General features: G+C 35.8%; 3 protein-coding genes across 5 annotated transcripts; all 3 read right to left on the bottom strand.

The window, feature by feature from the left end:
* Positions 1–1104: 1104 nt before the first annotated feature.
* Positions 1105–9856, bottom strand: LOC103331780 (protein transport Sec1a). Of its 2 annotated transcripts, none has more exons than XM_089052916.1 (22): positions 9750–9856; positions 8796–8851; positions 8491–8572; positions 8190–8268; positions 7394–7444; positions 7178–7274; positions 7045–7077; positions 6181–6306; positions 5755–5946; positions 5566–5649; positions 5373–5471; positions 5213–5289; positions 4546–4642; positions 3561–3686; positions 3377–3472; positions 2985–3101; positions 2790–2867; positions 2269–2480; positions 1875–1965; positions 1687–1776; positions 1493–1594; positions 1105–1390 (listed from the first exon to the last, which is right to left on the bottom strand). In XM_089052916.1, exons 2-21 carry the CDS (start codon positions 8835–8837, stop codon positions 1541–1543), a joined length of 1923 nt encoding a protein of 640 aa, XP_088909042.1. In that variant the 5' UTR covers positions 8838–8851; positions 9750–9856; the 3' UTR covers positions 1105–1390; positions 1493–1540. The 2 variants fall into 2 exon arrangements, with proteins under 2 accessions (XP_088909042.1, XP_088909041.1); XM_089052915.1 differs by lacking the exon at positions 9750–9856 and adding an exon at positions 9129–9351.
* A 228-nt stretch (positions 9857–10084) lies between these two features.
* Positions 10085–11870, bottom strand: LOC103331782 (vestitone reductase-like). The gene is made up of 4 exons (XM_008234434.2): positions 11588–11870; positions 10819–11346; positions 10540–10735; positions 10085–10433 (listed from the first exon to the last, which is right to left on the bottom strand). Exons 1-4 carry the CDS (start codon positions 11706–11708, stop codon positions 10292–10294), a joined length of 987 nt encoding a protein of 328 aa, XP_008232656.2. The 5' UTR covers positions 11709–11870; the 3' UTR covers positions 10085–10291.
* A 1516-nt stretch (positions 11871–13386) lies between these two features.
* Positions 13387–15618, bottom strand: LOC103331783 (vestitone reductase-like). 2 transcript variants are annotated; one of them, XM_008234435.2, is made up of 4 exons: positions 15456–15618; positions 14308–14835; positions 13854–14049; positions 13387–13614 (listed from the first exon to the last, which is right to left on the bottom strand). In XM_008234435.2, exons 1-4 carry the CDS (start codon positions 15580–15582, stop codon positions 13473–13475), a joined length of 993 nt encoding a protein of 330 aa, XP_008232657.2. In that variant the 5' UTR covers positions 15583–15618; the 3' UTR covers positions 13387–13472. The 2 variants fall into 2 exon arrangements, with proteins under 2 accessions (XP_008232657.2, XP_088908955.1); XM_089052829.1 differs by having other exon boundaries at positions 14308–14784.
* Positions 15619–16112: the final 494 nt, after the last annotated feature.

The raw sequence follows: 16112 nt of genomic DNA, 5'->3' as shown, positions 1-16112 counted from the left end.
CTTCATTTCTCCCATTGTTTCCTTTTATAGACGTCTATTATAACACATATTTTTGGTTTTCCACCTCGAGCTCCATATCCCCATCAATCATGTTCAATAATTTAAAATTTAAAATTAAACTAATTATTAATAATCATAAGTAGTGTATGAAGGAAGTTGTTACCCCAAAAGCAATTGGCAAATTGAGGAATAACCCAACTACTTTTTTAGTTGGAAGTTCATTAGAAACCCACAAAAGTGCACAACAATACAAGAGAGGTTACAATGAGGAGTTTAAAGTGAGGAGACTGTTTGAGGAGTCCGATCCCACCATCAAAACATTTAAAATATTTAAGTCCCATGAATCAAGGAGACTTTGGAAAAACCCAAAGGAGAGAGAAATTTTGTAAAAGAAGTCAAAATGGACAAAATTGTCCTTATTTATTTTTGGATTTCTTAAGTAATTCTTTACATTTGCATGTCTTTGATTTTAAAGTTGAGAGGTTTTTATGTCTTTTTTAAAAAACTTTGGCTTTTTCCAAAAGTGAAATTTTTTTATGGCTAAAACCTAAATTTACTATTTCTCTTTACATTTGTTGATGGTGAGACTGACCTCTTCAAAATAGTCTCCTCACTTTAAACTCCTCATTATAGCATCCCTGCAACAATACAACATAAAAGTGAGACCCAACCATCTGAGTTCAGCAACAAAGCAACAACAAGCTCTCAAAAGCCCAAACCAAGGCCAAGATAGCAAATGAACCCTAACAAAACTCAGTTGAGCACCAGCCACCAACGCCTGAGACGACATCACCGGGACAAGTTGAGGGGATGAGCTGCCACAACCAAGGGGCACAAAACGAAAAAAATGCAAAACACACAGAGCCACCCAAATACCTTAAAATCCCACAATATTACATAAACACAAACAAGAAAAAGGAAGCCAGCCACATAATAACCCAACTACTTATAAGCTCATGTTAAGTCCATTGACTTTTAAGGTGGGTCGAATACAGCTAATTATGGTACCATGTTTGTTCTTTCAAGACTTAAATTTGCATTGGATCCTATGGTACCCTGAAACAAAAACCCACCTCTAGAGAAATTCATTACAAAAACTCAGTATGAAAAAAATAATAATTGAGATATCACAATGCTGAAACACCCAACGTTTCAATCAGGTGTAGACAAGATCCAGAACAGAATGAAATCCTTCAAAATCTTATATATATTTAACACATTGCGCTGATTCAATATTACAATGCTGCAGCATCCTAATGGCCCCCTTAACATTTGGAAGCCACCACGCCTTCTTCTGATATGAACATATTGAATAGAAGAAAGTATATATGCACGAAAACTGGTCCTTGTGATGAACTGGTACACAACCATCCTTCGACGGGTGATGAATCTGTAGAAAACAAAACCAGCATTGTCATATTGTTCTCCTCAATCTCAATTCTCAACTCAACCAACATAAAACTACTAATTTTTATGCTCAAGAGTAGCCAACCTGATTTCAAAGAGCAAAGATACATTTTGGCTATTCACTGGCACTGTTTTAGATTTTAAGGCCATCTAATGCTAGTTCTTTTTCTGACAGCAGCTTCAGTTTCTGGAACGTCAAGAATAATCATGAGCAACTACATAAACAATTCAACTCAGATTGAAATGAAATGAAATGATGAATACTATGTGCATATATACCGTAATATACTGTGGGGATTCAATGATACTAGTAGTGCCCAGGATTACTTCCCTTCTCAATTTCGTCGTCAGCTTGTGGCAAACTCGTAGCTGATGACAGCATCAAGATAAAAACCATGAGAGGAAGATCTAAAAGCACTAAAGTGCAGATCAAGAAACCAAGAAAAAAGGTTCCTCACAAATTCTACCTCAGATCGAGTTGCCCCGCCAATCATAAATACAAAAATTCGTTGCCCCATCTTCTTGAAATCAGTAGATGCACCTCTCAAAGCCGAGTCACTACAAAGGTAGCAGAAGAGCAATAATTAGTTGATATCCAAGACTTATGGCAGTTCAAAGTTGCCATATTCACATCTTCCAAAAACCATAAAGAATCTTTCAAGTGTTATCAACAACCAAACATTAGAACCAGATAGTGTATCCTGTTTTAGACATATTACAAAAAGTATTGCAAGGACATGAGATATGACCATATGGATTAGAATAATCTCAGAAGATTAAATTCAACAGCTGCCCTTGTATGCACATTCAATTAGGGAATGAGCATGTTAACTCTGACTAGATTAGGCACTGTGAGGCTACCTAGAATATCCGTCATCAGAATGCCGAGCCCGTCCCCAATTTGCAGTTCGCCTTGATCTCATTGAATGAGGAGCAGTGGTAGATTGGCTTGTCTGTGCTGATGAACAGCGGCTGCCTCTCAGGCTACCCCCTTGGGGAGCTGGAATGGGTTCATTAATACATGAATACTCGTTTTTCGGTAATTCACCTTTATTAAGATTTTCGATGAGCTCCTGAAAAAAAACAGGTAATCAGATGCTGGTCAGTTAATTATGTATCGTGCTATCTTAATGAGCTTTCTAAATTAGTTCAGCTTCAAACTTGTCCATTTGACCATACAACTTTACCATCTATTTCCTTCAAAGTATGTTTGTCCATATACTATAATATACAATCATCAAGACCAATCTCTCTTTTTCCCCCCATCTGTCAGGAAAGGAAAGAGAGTGCAGTGTGGGGTTGCTAATTCCCATTAAAATGATCAACTGAAAAATGTTAAGATGTTGTAACCTGTGGAGTCCATTATGTTCAAGCTTACGTACCTCTATTATGGGATAGAACCGAGATAGTTGCCATGTTTCCTCCTCACCAACGCGATCCTTTCTTGCTGCTTGCTTTGTCTGATTTTAAACAAGAATATTTAAACTGAGGCCTTACTCTGTCAGGTGCTTATTTTCTGAAACAAAACTCCACTACACTAATCTCGAATAAGCATCTCCACAACTAGATGTGCTTACCTTTGCAGCATTGAACTTCAGCGAGAAGCTGCTAGATGTCTTTTTGGACTCTGATGAACCCCCTAGCAACCTCATGTTATTCACAACCTTCATGTCCTCGCTTGATAATTTTGCCAACTAAGTAAATAAACAGAAAGCAATTAACGCAACATTTTTTGTCAGCTATAAGTTAACATAAATAACCATATATACTTGATACAGTATACATGAAATGTATCAGCATATCAATGATTATAAATATAACCAAAACCAAAATTAAAAACTATACAGCTATTTTACTTAGGTGTGAAGCTAAATGAGTTGACGGCCTGGAATTTACTTTGAAAAGAAAAGAACAAATTGTACTAATATAGTAATTGTCTCAGAAAAAAATCACGAATTGGCACAGCTACCTGCATTAGCTTAGTAGCTTTGTCTCCCTCAAACTTCTCAGGATATACAGAGGCATAAATCATTAACAAACGCAACTTATTTTCAGGAGTTGTATCCTGCATAAATTGAACAGTCTTCCATTAAAAATATATCAAGTATCCACAAGTACTTAGAAGAAGTGGACTAATGTCCTCTGTACATCACCTGACTGGTCCTCAGATAATTGATGACATCCTTGGCTCCTGCATCTCCAAAGACAAGATCCTGCTCTAGTTGCCCAAGGCCTCGAAGTCCTGTTTCCTTAATAATTTTGTTAATTTTCCCTGCAATCTGACTCAAATAATCAAGCAAAACAATCAGTATGCAAGTATAAAGCCACTAAAACCAATTTTAACCACCAATCCTTCTAATCCCTATCACACCCTTAAAATGATCACTTTATTCATTTCTACTTGGACTCTTGCTAATGCAGGCAACAAAATAAGCGTTCTAGAGGATACATTCTTAAAGAAAGAACCAAATACTTAATAGCTCTTTTGATCCCCATTCTTTATTTAAAGAAAAATTAGAGGAAGAGAGGAAGAGAGGAAGAGAAAGAGAAGAGAAAGTGAAAGAGAGATGAGGGAGAGAGAGGAAGGAAAATGAATATAAGAATTTTAAGAGCATAAACAAAAAACAATTTGTGAGAAAGTTCACGTGGTAAGAGTGTTTAACCTCAGTGTCAGAGTTTGACTCTAACTCTCCGCATTCTAAAAGCCATTTCTAACCCTCCCCATCCTCAAACCTTCGGCTGCCTTTGAACAAGGAATAACTCAAATGGTTTTTAATGCTTGATTTCCATTCTATCAGCTTCCCTCATCTATTCCTCACATGTTTCATGTCACTCCTCTCTTGTTTCTCCCCTCTTATTTTAGTTATGAAAAATAAAAAAAAGTGCAAAACAGACCCGATTTACTGTGCTTCAAACGTCCAACAAAGAAATTACAATGTAAAAAGTTTAACATAGTCCTTGCTGGTTTTTTAATTCATTTACTTAAATAAATACTTCTCAGTGACTTGTGTTCCTCAAAACATGCAAAGAGAAATAAAGCCACCTTATTTAACATCGTAAACAGGTTAAATGCTTTACGACTCTCTTAAAAGTAAATGCTATATATTGCACCTATGCCTGAAAATGATCAGAGCAAACCTCAACGTGAAGAGAAATCTTTTCAACTTGTTCAGTGTATTGTGGCAAAGCTTGAACCATCTTCTGCAAGTCGCGTGTAGATAATTCATTGCCCTCTCTGCATAAAGTCAATCTTCTATATAAGTAGTGTATGATAACAATAATTCAAGATCTATACACACTTCTAATGAATCCAAACTTTAGAGCCATAAAATGAAGCTGCATGTGTATATTAAACAAAAGATTTTGATACTGAATATCCCATATATCCTTATACCCGAAAGTCGATCTTTTAAAATATGTATATTACCATCAGGTTACATGAGATACATCAATTGAAGTCTATGATTGATTCTCCTATATTACAGTTCTCTCAAGAATGATAAGATCGAAGAACACTCATCCTAGTCTACACAATCTGAAGAATAAGCTTCAGCACCCATGATGCAAAGCCTATCTTCATGCAGCATTGACATGTGTTTATTTTAAACAAAAAAGATGAGTTAGTGGTCTGGACATGCTTCTGAGACTACATTTTCATAACTACTAAGATGTCCATTTTCTATGCATTCGTGTAATGTAAAACAATTTTTTGATCAAAAGAATAGACAGGACCAATAAGATAAAACCTCTCTACATCAAATGGAAAACAATTTCTAAAGAGTGCCTTCTAGACACTAACACCAACCTTGCACTCTGTTGGAGCTGTGCAGCCTTGTTCTTTGATGCAAAGTTGGTAAACTTGTCGTGCAATCGTTCACTAGCCTGATATTTCAGTTAGTGGACTATAGTATTCACATTTATAATATATTCATTTAAATGAAAATGTTTGAAATCATGAAATATACATCTGCTATGTGTGTATGGCGAAGCTCAAGCCATACTGGATCATTGTCTTCCAAAAGAACCTCCTTTTTCTCAGGATCACCACCAGTTTTGCTAGGAACCTAATATACAATATACGTCATCCCTATATATATAATATACAAAATGAATATTTAAACAAAAACAAAAGGTCTTAAAAGGAACACGAAGACATACCTCATGCATATATTTGTTCCCGTCCATATTCAGTAAATCGTGACACATAGCATCATATGTCCATTCATGTATGACAGGAGCAATCTATTCATGCAAGTCCAACACATTCAACAAATAAAAATATAACAGCATACAGAAAGAACAAAAGAAAGAAGAAAAAGAAGTCGGCACAGGACAAGGAATAATAACCAGATCAACAGATCTATCCAATATGAGCAGATCACATGTTTCTTTCTGTGGAAAGTTGGGAATAGAAGATTTATATTTTGAAATTATATCCCAAACAGTAGCGGCAAGCTTTGTAGCAACTAAATCACTAGGTGTTGCTTCTGTAGATTCATCCAGTGCCTTGGCAGAGCGGTACCGTACAAATGGCAGCTCCTGAGATAGTCCAAACTTGTTTAGACATTTGTACCAAACACAAAGGTAGTAAACACCCATTTTATTCCCAGAAAACTTATTGTTTCCAAAAATAAAAAGGCTATGTCTTTGTTTCTACGATCTTAAAAAAAATTAATCATGTAGCAAATATGCCATTAGCAGTAATTATAATATTTAGGTAGAGTGTAAGATACATATCATACAAAACAACATTGTAAATACAAGAAATGATACCTTTAAAGAAGCAAAAACCGTGGCAATTCGAGTTGCCATTATGTTCAAGCAAGCATCGAATCTGCGAGCATTCCCAAAATTACCAAAGAGCTCCTCCATTGCCCTTTCTTGATCAGTGCTAAAAGCCTGCAATAAAGTGATCTCAGTGAAGAAAGCACCCCCTTACATGCTTTCGAAAATAGCTCAAATATCAGTATGGTCAGATCAGAGGTGCTCAATAGCAAAGATAGTCCTGATTTTCTTGTGAAGTAGAACCTACAGATTCCTTTTCTAACATTTTATTTAAGATTAAAAAAGAGAGGCACGACTCAGAATGGCCCAACAGGAAAAGAAACATGAAATACACGGGTTTTGACTTTGTGCCCATATAAACAATATTATGCTCAGTTCTGAGGCTAATTTACACAAAAACGGTGGATCAACATTTGAATGTGGCCAGACTGTTTAACACCCCAACTTGTCACAGAGAAGCAGAATCCATTTCACCCCATGCACTTTTGCAGTCTCAAGTATTCTATAACAATGTCATGAAATTTTAAGAAAACTTTCACTTGAGTTCATTATCTCTACTCTACAGATTGAGTATAAATAGTTTAACTAGTTTGATGCAAAAAGTGTGGACAGTTAAGCCAATGCACACTAACTAAAGTGAACTTTTTGTACTGCAACTAGGGGAACTGAAAAGAATAGGAAGTCATTCCATAAATAGTACCATCAGAAAGAAATGGAATAGTAAATAATAAGTGTCATATATAAAAAGTAAAGCTTTTCAAAATGATGGTGCTTGGAAGATGGGAACCGAAACTAAAGAGACCAAAGATGGATCATGTATAAAAAATGATAAACCAGAGATTACTACAATACCTGACTATCCGCAGGAAAGTATTCCAAATTCATCTGCATATGCCAATGAAATATAAGATCAAAAAAAAAAATTGAATTAAAAAGTAAAAAGAACCATTAGAAGTACTGAGCAATAACAAGAGGAAATGTTGACCTCTCTCAATGCACCTATGCGGGGTAGAACACTTGTATCACTCTTTATGTGATTTACAAGTTCCTTTGGGATAGGTGAACTGAAAAATACAAATGCTCTGAAACCATGAAATTGAAACAGGCAAAAAAACCACAATCAGCACAATGCTGTTTGAACTTGTAAGTGATAAATTCTGAAATTCAGAAAGAAAGAAAAAAACAAAAATCCTTCTCATACTTCCTGTACAGAGGCTCCCTTCCAGACATGTCAGATAAGAACATGACAATACTGCATGCTAGCAAAAGATAGGGTTACAAATAGTCCAGACGAAAATGAAATTGTAATTGAATACTTCTGAACAAGCAAGGCTAAAGAAATGGAAAGTTATTTAGAGAGAGAGAGAGAGAGAGAGAGAGAGAGAGAGAGAGAGAGTAGGAACAAGGAAAATGGAATGTAGAAGTTCAGGTGCATGTCAAAATAGAAACCAAATACCAATTAGTTTCTTTATATTCACAAAATAAGGTAGAAGACATCGGTTCCCTGGCTAGTTTTTACAAATATCCTTCTAGCCTGAAGCTTCTGTAACCTCTTCTGTTTCCTTTGAAAGTAGCTCAACCAAGAAAAGAATGTTCTAAAGCTGATTAAAGAAACTAATTGGTCTATCATTTTAGTTAGAAATGTGATTGGCATGCTAAATTTTATCAATAAGCTATTAGAATTAGAGCACCCTACCCAAAACCAGTTTTCAATGAGTGGAGAGGCCTAAGATATTTCATATATGCTGCAAGGCTTGACATGCCCATTTGTGGGGTGTATATTGTCAACATATTCTCAAGCCTTTGCATGACCGCAAGGACATCACCATAACTGAATCTGATGCTGAGATTTCATGTGCCTCACATATGCAAGTATATATATATATAGGAGATGAGAAATTTAGTATAACAGATAAACAGTACTCCATAGTTTCATGTGGAACGATAAGTAATTATCAGGAAAGAATCAATGATTTTATGTTTGAAAAATACTGTACTTCTCTTTTGTTGGCTGGATGAAATAAATAACATCCATGGACGGCAATGGTTCTCTCCTTCGAAAAAGGTCTTCCACCACTGCAACAAAAGAGAATCAGCTCCTAGTAATTTCCAACTAACAATAAAAAGCAATAAGGAACACATTGTAGAATATTTAGCTAAAGATATCTTAGCAGACATGTAAACAATGACTTTTATAATGTCGTAATCAATTCTCATCTCTCCTTTCCAGGGGGAAAGAAGCTGCTTGAACTTGAAAATTGGAAAAAATGAACAAAGAAAATTGGAAGGTATGCTTACATGAAATTTCTTGGTCTGTGATATCTGCCATTTTACATGAATGGGACATGACTTTCACTGTTATTTTATCCATGATGAGGACCTGGGGGCAAAAAAAAAATCAAAATCAAAATCAAAACCAATGAAGTATGATTAAAAACAACCACAGTATTAGGGAATCAATTAAAACTGATTCCTTGGTAGAATTCAAGTTTCACATAACTAAATTAATACAAAATTCTATAAAATTTTAAAAAGTAATAGATTAGCTGCTTTAAAAGAAAATTTTAAAAAATAAAATAAAAACACTGAATTGAACAATTTACCTTCCAAGATTTGGACTTCTCTGTTCTGGTTGATCCAAGCATTTCGTGCAATAACCCTACAAACCCAATTCATACATTTCTTATTTATCACAAATTCCAAAGAAAAAAAAATATCATCGTTAAATTTTGATTTCAATTCCTCTCACGCGTTTTTGTTAGAAAGCAATAGGTGCAAAAATGAAGCATAATCAAGAGCTTCAATGGCATTTATTTTACATTTTCTTGGCACTCATGACTCTAGCTGAACAGAGCACCACCGCTCAGACATTTTCCCGGGAACCAAACGGAAAAAAAAACGTGAAATGCAAAATGTTGGTGCAAGAGACAGCTTACGGTCACGGCTGACTTGACGGAAAATTTTGTACTCTGTGGCTCCTCCATGAGAAGACGAATCAGAATCTGAAAACGACATCGTGGTAGCAACAGCGAAGATTATTCGATTTCAAATTCAACGGAGAAGAAGATAAATCAAAGAATGATTCAGAGTGAGAGAGAGGGAGAGATTCAGTTGAGTTTGAGAGGCGAGAAAGGAGCGGGAAGGGAGAAGGTCGTTATACTGTTGCTTAGACGTGTCAAATGAAACGTTAACTTCGCTTAAATTTCACTTTTACGGACGAGCAGAGACTAACAGTACGACGTCGTTTTTGTTTGCATTCGTTTGTCTTTTTTCTCTGGCAAAAAGAAAAAAGAAAAAAATATATATATATATTATGACTAAAACAAATCTTGGCAACCGGCTCTAGCTCAATGAAAAGAATTTGGGCATGCAGATTAATGCTCTCAAGTTCAAACCTCATAGCACCTAATTCGTGTGTGTATGCAATTCCCCTCCCCCTTTTAATACTATCGCTTGTATTAAAAAATATAAAAGTAAAATTCTAGTTTCTACAACATCTCACTTTGAAAAGGAAAAATACTTGCTCATTCCCTTTGAGATGGCCCATTCCTACTTACCTGATCACACCCTGATTTGAAAGTAAGAAGGAATGACTCCTTCCCTGGAAGGAGTTAAGCTTGTTCTTTGAAGACTTTATTGATGCACAAGATTGGAAGAAGATTTTCATTGTTCCATTCCATTACATTTTTGCCATTTGCATTTCATGGTGTGCATATATACACCCATCCAATGTTCCAAGCTGAACTTGAAATCTCACCACCATAGTCTCTCTCACATGGAGAAGTGCTGTTAAATTTAAAGGTCATTAAAGAAAGACAAAGCTCTTACATCTGTAAGATCTGATACCTTTACCTTACCCATGAATATGTGGTTGCATAGTTTTTGTTGGCCATTTGGAAAAAATCAAGCATTTTATTCATACTAGAGATCACAAATTTTTTTTTCGTTTTTCTGCAGGAATCAATATAGCACACAATGCGCATTTATTGGTATCAAACTTGCAAAGTTCCTTTTCCCATCCAACAAAGGGGATTGGTTTTCTGTTACGGTATCAAACTTCCATAGAATCATGCATAAGACTCACAGTTCCAGGAAGGAACTACAGATAATGCTTTTCTCTGCAGCATTGAATTGCATCACTGAACATCTCATCAACCCCATACTTGAATTTGAAACCAGCATCCAATAGCTTCTTTGATGACAGAGTAGAAAATTTCGGACCTTCAACTCTACTTAAATCACTGCACATCAAGATAGAACCAAGAAAACAAAGGAGTTTTAATTTCATTCTTTAGACTGAAACGGAAAAGAGACTAGAGTAATGTGAAGAAAAATAGTTTAACTCACTCTACAGACGGTATTCGAGCTTCCGGGTATTTTGCAGAGATTAATTCAGCTATTTGTACAAGTGTTATGACATCTGCAGAACAATTGTATCTCCCTTTTGCCTCATGATGTTCAAAAAGGAAAATGTGTGCTCCGGCAACATCATCCACATGCACCACAGATGTATTGATAATAAAGCTAAGTTGATCAAAGTCACCTGCATTAAAACATGATTCAGAGAAGATGCTTTACAATATGTTTGGACTTTGGATTCAAACACATTCTTCAAGCTATACATACCAAAGGCCATAGACAAAGTGGTTTGAACAGAGCCGGGGAGCTTTGGACAAATGAAGGGGCCAACAACAAAAGAAGGAATTACTGTCACAACATCCAATCCATATTTCTCTGAAAATTCAAGAACTGCCCTTTCAGTTAATGTCTTTGAAATCATGTATGAGCCTCCATATGGCTTGACAGCTTTAATGTAATCTATGTCACTCCAAAAGCTCTCATCCAGTTGCTCTGCATCCTCCTCCTTGCCCAACTGGACAGCAGATGCACTCGAGGTGTATACAACTCGTTTCACAGTTTTCGAATTTAAGCATGCCTTTAGAATGCCAAGGGCTCCATCAATTGATCTTTTGGTCACCACTTCTTCAGGTTCCTTATCTTGGAAGTCAACTGGAGTAGCAACATGGAACAATCCGATGCATCCTTCAATGGCTGCATCGAAACTGTCTGGGTTGCTGAGATCAGCATTGAAAATTTTTAGCCGTGCCGATGCTCCTGGTAGACTTGTGAGGAAGCTTAGATCTTTCTTGTTCTCTGGTTGTTAAGAGAAAGAAAAAAAAAAAAAGGTGCTATGATTTACTTTTCATGTGCACACAAATTAAGTGGTTTGGATAAGAAGACAGAAAAACTTTTTGAGGCAGGAACAATAGAAACTATGAAGACTGGGCTTTTCCCTTGACCTTATGAAAATGAAAATCCCACAAGATACCACACTTACAGAGAAATCTCCATTAAAATATTATGGCTTGGCAATCAAGTGAAGTAGTGGCTTTACCTGGGTCTGATCTGACAGTGGTGTTGACAGAGTAGCCATGATCAAGGAGCCTCATGACCAGCCAAGACCCTATAAACCCTGAACCACCTGTTACACACACTCTTCCTTTCTCTCCCTCCATCTCTCTGTTTTCTTCAATCCACAAGTCTGGTTGATTTGCTCATTACAATCTCAAGATATAAACAGTGAAGTCTTATCTTTGGTGAGGGCTCTTTGTCAGCTTTTATTGTGTAGTAACTTTCTGAGTGGGCATGCAGTGACTTTCATGAAATGCTTTGTTTTCAATTGGTGCTGCCATCTTGGGTAACTATCAACAGAGACGTGCTTAGAGCATCTCCAACCATGGAAGGTCAAACCTAAAATTAGATATTTTTAGCCCAAAATCTTCTCCAACCCATGTATTTGGAGGGGGATAATTTGAGTGGATTGAAAAATGGGGTGGAATTTCGCCTCAGATTCGAGTCCAGGCAAAATTTTTGTGGGGCCCATTTCTCAAAAGACAAGAGACACGTGAGGCCACCTTTAAAGCAAATGATGGGCTGTTGCCCGCTACCCCAAATTGCTGGCCACTTGTCAAAGCCTAGGCAACTTAAAAATTGGACTTCTATGGCTGCATTTAAAATGGGCTTCTTTCAATTTTTTTTTCAAACCTAAAGTCTAGAAATCAACGGCTGATATTAAATTTTGGCTGGATCAAAGGGAAAAAAATTAATCCAACAGCTGAAATTTAAATCGAAAGGTCAAAATAAGTAAATATATTATTATAAGTTGGATGCAACCTCAAAACATATCCAAAACTTTATAAATACCCATCAATTTATTAATAAAATTATGTTTGTGAAATTTCAAAAAATTTATGTCAAAATGTTCAAAAAAATAAATCACGAAGCAATATGCAAAAATTAATTTTAAAAAAATTAACCACAAAAACAAAATAGGATTATATTATTCTTTAATAATTTAATAAAGTTGCAGATTCAAATTATAAGTCCGCAAGGTTGGAAGAAAAAACAGTTTGAGTCTAAAAATACATGAAAATTATATTTTGAAGAATGAAAATTTGAATTTAGCCCCAACATGGTTGGAGATGGTCTTAAGACTTTTTCTTTTGTTTGTTGGGCTAAGTTGAAATGCATTACAATTTTACCCCAAGTCAAAATAAATAAACAATGAATTACACTCGAAATTATGATAAAGGAAAAAGGAGGAGGAAGAAAAGGTGTCGCTGTCGCCCCTAAAACCATCATTACTTCTTCTGAGGTGATAAAGGGATGAGGTGTTTTTGTTTTTTTTTTTTTCCTTGGGGCGCAGGGGGGAGGACTGTTGGGGGTTGCGGGGGTTGGTTTTGAGTTAATGGGATCAGTCTCTGTTGCATCTTGCTGATCTCATGTTCTAAGCAGGTCCTCTCACTCCCAATTCCTCGTGTTCTAATCTTATTACTGAATTATTGGCCAATTTGCACAAATGATCCATGCGATGTGGATCATATATCAAATTACTTATGTCATGGAAAAACTTTCACTAATACTCTTGTGGTTAAGCCCGTTATTAATCTCAGGTTCTAAACTAAAAATTTTGTCAAATTGTGCTAATGTGCTCATGACGTGTAGGGATCATTTTACCTCTGCATGTTATGTGCATGTAGGTGGAATTAGACGGAAATTTCGATTTGGATTATGATTAGTAATAGGTTTAACCACAAAGGTTTTTTTATTTTTATTTTTATTTTTATTGAAAACGTGCAATACCAACATATGATTCACACCACATAAATCACGGGCCAAAATATTAGAAAAAGTAAAAAAGATGGGGAAAAAGTAAAATTGGTTATTCACACTTGGCATGGTAAGGATTACAATGATTATTTGCTTGAACCAAGCCTGATTTACAAGAAACCCTTCTCTTTACAGCATTGCACAGCGCCATCAAACATTTCACCGAGGCCGTATTCGAACTTGAACCCAGTGCTCAACAGTTTCCTTGAAGAGACTTTTGATCTTTTGTAACTTTTAATCTCCTTTAAGTTGCTGAAAAAGTATAGATTAAAAAGAAGAAAACAATAAGAAAGACTGAATACGTCTCGGTATATTTGGCATCATCAACGACAATAAATTCGTTAGCGTCAGTTGTTTACACACACATAAATAATTAAGCCACACACCTCAATTAATACAACCACCAAGTAGTTTAACATATGTAGAGTGAAACTCACATCAACTGATACTAGCATTCTAATAAGAACATAAAGGAGAAACCATAATCTTACTCTGTGATTCGTATTTGAAAGTCGGGGTATCTTGCAGGAAGAAAATCATATAATTCATGAATTGTTGTTTGAACTGAGGAACAAATGTACCTCCCTTTTGCATTAGAATGTTCCAGAAGATGGATATGTGCACTTGCCACATCATCTATGTGTACCATATATGTGTTAGTAAGACATTTACATTTGTCCTCGTCACCTACATATGTCAAAAAATAACTACTTAACAATACAACCAATTAAAGAATTGAGGATTTCATAATAGAAAGTATATACTAATGTACATGTTAATACTTTATTTATTAATAATAAATAAATAAAATTTAAAATGGGCGTCCCTATCTTAACCAATTAAATACTACTAGTTATTTAGTGAATAAAATTTGATGAAACGTGACACGAAAAATAATTTAGTGTACACAGATGCAGGACTATGCAGTATTAAAAAAAAAGTTACCAAATATGGGAGCCAGTCCCATGTACACAGAAGCAGGAATATTTGGACAAATGAAGGGTCCAAATACAATGGGAAGAATAACAGTGACAAGATCCAAGCCATGCTTTTCTGCGAACTCCAAAGCTGCCCTCTCCGCAACTGTTTTAGAAACCAAGTATGAAGAGCTCACAAGGTTGCTGCTTTTGCAAAGATCAAGCTCACTCCATGTACTTTCATCAGTTTCACTAAGGCCTTTGCTGTTGAACAATATTGTGGCTAAACTTGAAGTGTAAACGACGCGTTTCACTGTCTTGGAGTTTGTGCATGCCTTTAAAATGCCTAGGGTGCCTTCCAGAGCTCTGTTGGTCACTGTTTCCTCAGGTTCTTTGCCTTCCAAGTCAATGGGGTGAGCAACGTGGAAGACTCCAGCACAGCCTTGAATGGCCTCGTTGAAAGTCTCTGGTTGATTGAGATCTGCATGGAAAATTTGGAGTCTGTCTGAGGCTCCTGGTAAGTTTGTCAAGTAGCTGATATCTCTCTTGCTTTCAGCTGCCATATATAAATATGATCAGCTCATCAAATTATATGACAAAAAGGCCATAAGTGAAAAATTACACACCCAAGAAAATCCGAAAATGGACACGTGGCTACCTTCTTTCACGTTCACATGACTACCTTCTTTAATATTGTGAGAGAATTAGAACACTAACTCAAAATCAATCGGCAATGTGTGAACAGACCCTTGGAATTATATATATGTTCAGCAACGCTCAAACGCTAACCAGTTAGTAAGTTAATATAGTGCTAACTACTTACTTTAGTCTACTTCAAAGTGTAAATTTTATAATCCGACCGTACTATTTTTAGTTTCTCATTCAAAGGTCGACCTTGCAAATTGATTAGCGCCATACTAACTTACTGACTATTGGTGCTTGAGTGCTACTCTATATATATGTTCAATATCTTGTTTGTGCGCTCATCAAACAATTACAAGAACAACATATAACACAGAAATTATAAGGAAACGGAAACTTCTGCAGATTAACCTACACTAGAAAACTGAACTGACATATGATCAAACAAAAATTTCATACAATCTCCAACTGTTTGGTATGGTTTTCATCATCATTGATCAACACAATTATTGTAGGTCATTTGATCTGAATTACCTGAAGGGTTGGATCGAACGGTGGCTCGGACAGAATAGCCATGCTGAAGAAGCCTCATAATCAGCCATGAAGCTACATACCCTGTTCCACCAGTTACACAAACTGTTCCCCCTCCAACCTCTTCCATTGAGATCTCTCTCTCTCTCTCTCTCTCTCTCTCTCTCTCTCTGAGCCTGATTTGGCTAATTAAGGTTCACTGAGCGAGCTTAAATATAAATTATAAGTATGATAAATATAAATGATAATTAATTAACTTGCGATAATTAAGGGTCAATAGTTTGTGAGTTTGTCATTACAGCTAGTGCCTGCACATTCTTTACGTTTCTTTTGGAGGCAATGAAGTTTGACATGTATATGACAATGCCATGACCTAAAATAACTAAATTCTTTATTATATTTGCAAAATCAACCACGATATAAACGACATTAAATTAATATTTCATCTTTTGGCATTTCTGCTTTTATTAATGCAACTATTAATTTATAAATATAACCTGTATATATACTAATATTACACATCATCGAAGGTTCGACATCTACTCATTATTAATTTATATACTATTAATTTAGTTTAGTTTAATAATGTCCAGCCGATCACAAGCTTAAATTACGTTTACTCATTATTAAAATTATGATTCATGTCAATGAATTATCATA

The sequence above is a fragment of the Prunus mume genome, linkage group LG5, assembly GCF_029339155.1.
Source record: "Prunus mume cultivar Tortuosa linkage group LG5, ASM2933915v1, whole genome shotgun sequence".
Classification (NCBI taxonomy): Eukaryota; Viridiplantae; Streptophyta; class Magnoliopsida; order Rosales; family Rosaceae; genus Prunus; species Prunus mume.
Note: the sequence above shows the minus strand (reverse complement) of the source record. Positions and strands in the feature narration are given on the sequence as shown.

Coding starts and splice junctions, on each gene's coding strand:
- LOC103331782 (XM_008234434.2), bottom strand. CDS start 11,708: ATGGAGGGAGAGAAAGGAAGAGTGTGTGTAACAGGTGGTTCAGGGTTT. Junction 11,347..11,587: donor CACTGTCAGATCAGACCCAG/GTAAAGCCACTA, acceptor CTTAACAACCAG/AGAACAAGAAAGATCTAAGC. Junction 10,434..10,539: donor GCTCGAATACCGTCTGTAGA/GTGAGTTAAACT, acceptor CTTGATGTGCAG/TGATTTAAGTAGAGTTGAAG.
- LOC103331780 (XM_089052915.1), bottom strand. CDS start 9,207: ATGTCGTTTTCAGATTCTGATTCGTCTTCTCATGGAGGAGCCACAGAG. Junction 3,102..3,376: donor AAGCTACTAAGCTAATGCAG/GTAGCTGTGCCA, acceptor TTATTTACTTAG/TTGGCAAAATTATCAAGCGA. Junction 2,481..2,789: donor GGTTCTATCCCATAATAGAG/GTACGTAAGCTT, acceptor GTTTTTTTTCAG/GAGCTCATCGAAAATCTTAA.
- LOC103331783 (XM_008234435.2), bottom strand. CDS start 15,582: ATGGAAGAGGTTGGAGGGGGAACAGTTTGTGTAACTGGTGGAACAGGG. Junction 14,050..14,307: donor GGGACTGGCTCCCATATTTG/GTAACTTTTTTT, acceptor TGACATATGTAG/GTGACGAGGACAAATGTAAA. Junction 13,615..13,853: donor TTTCAAATACGAATCACAGA/GTAAGATTATGG, acceptor ATACTTTTTCAG/CAACTTAAAGGAGATTAAAA.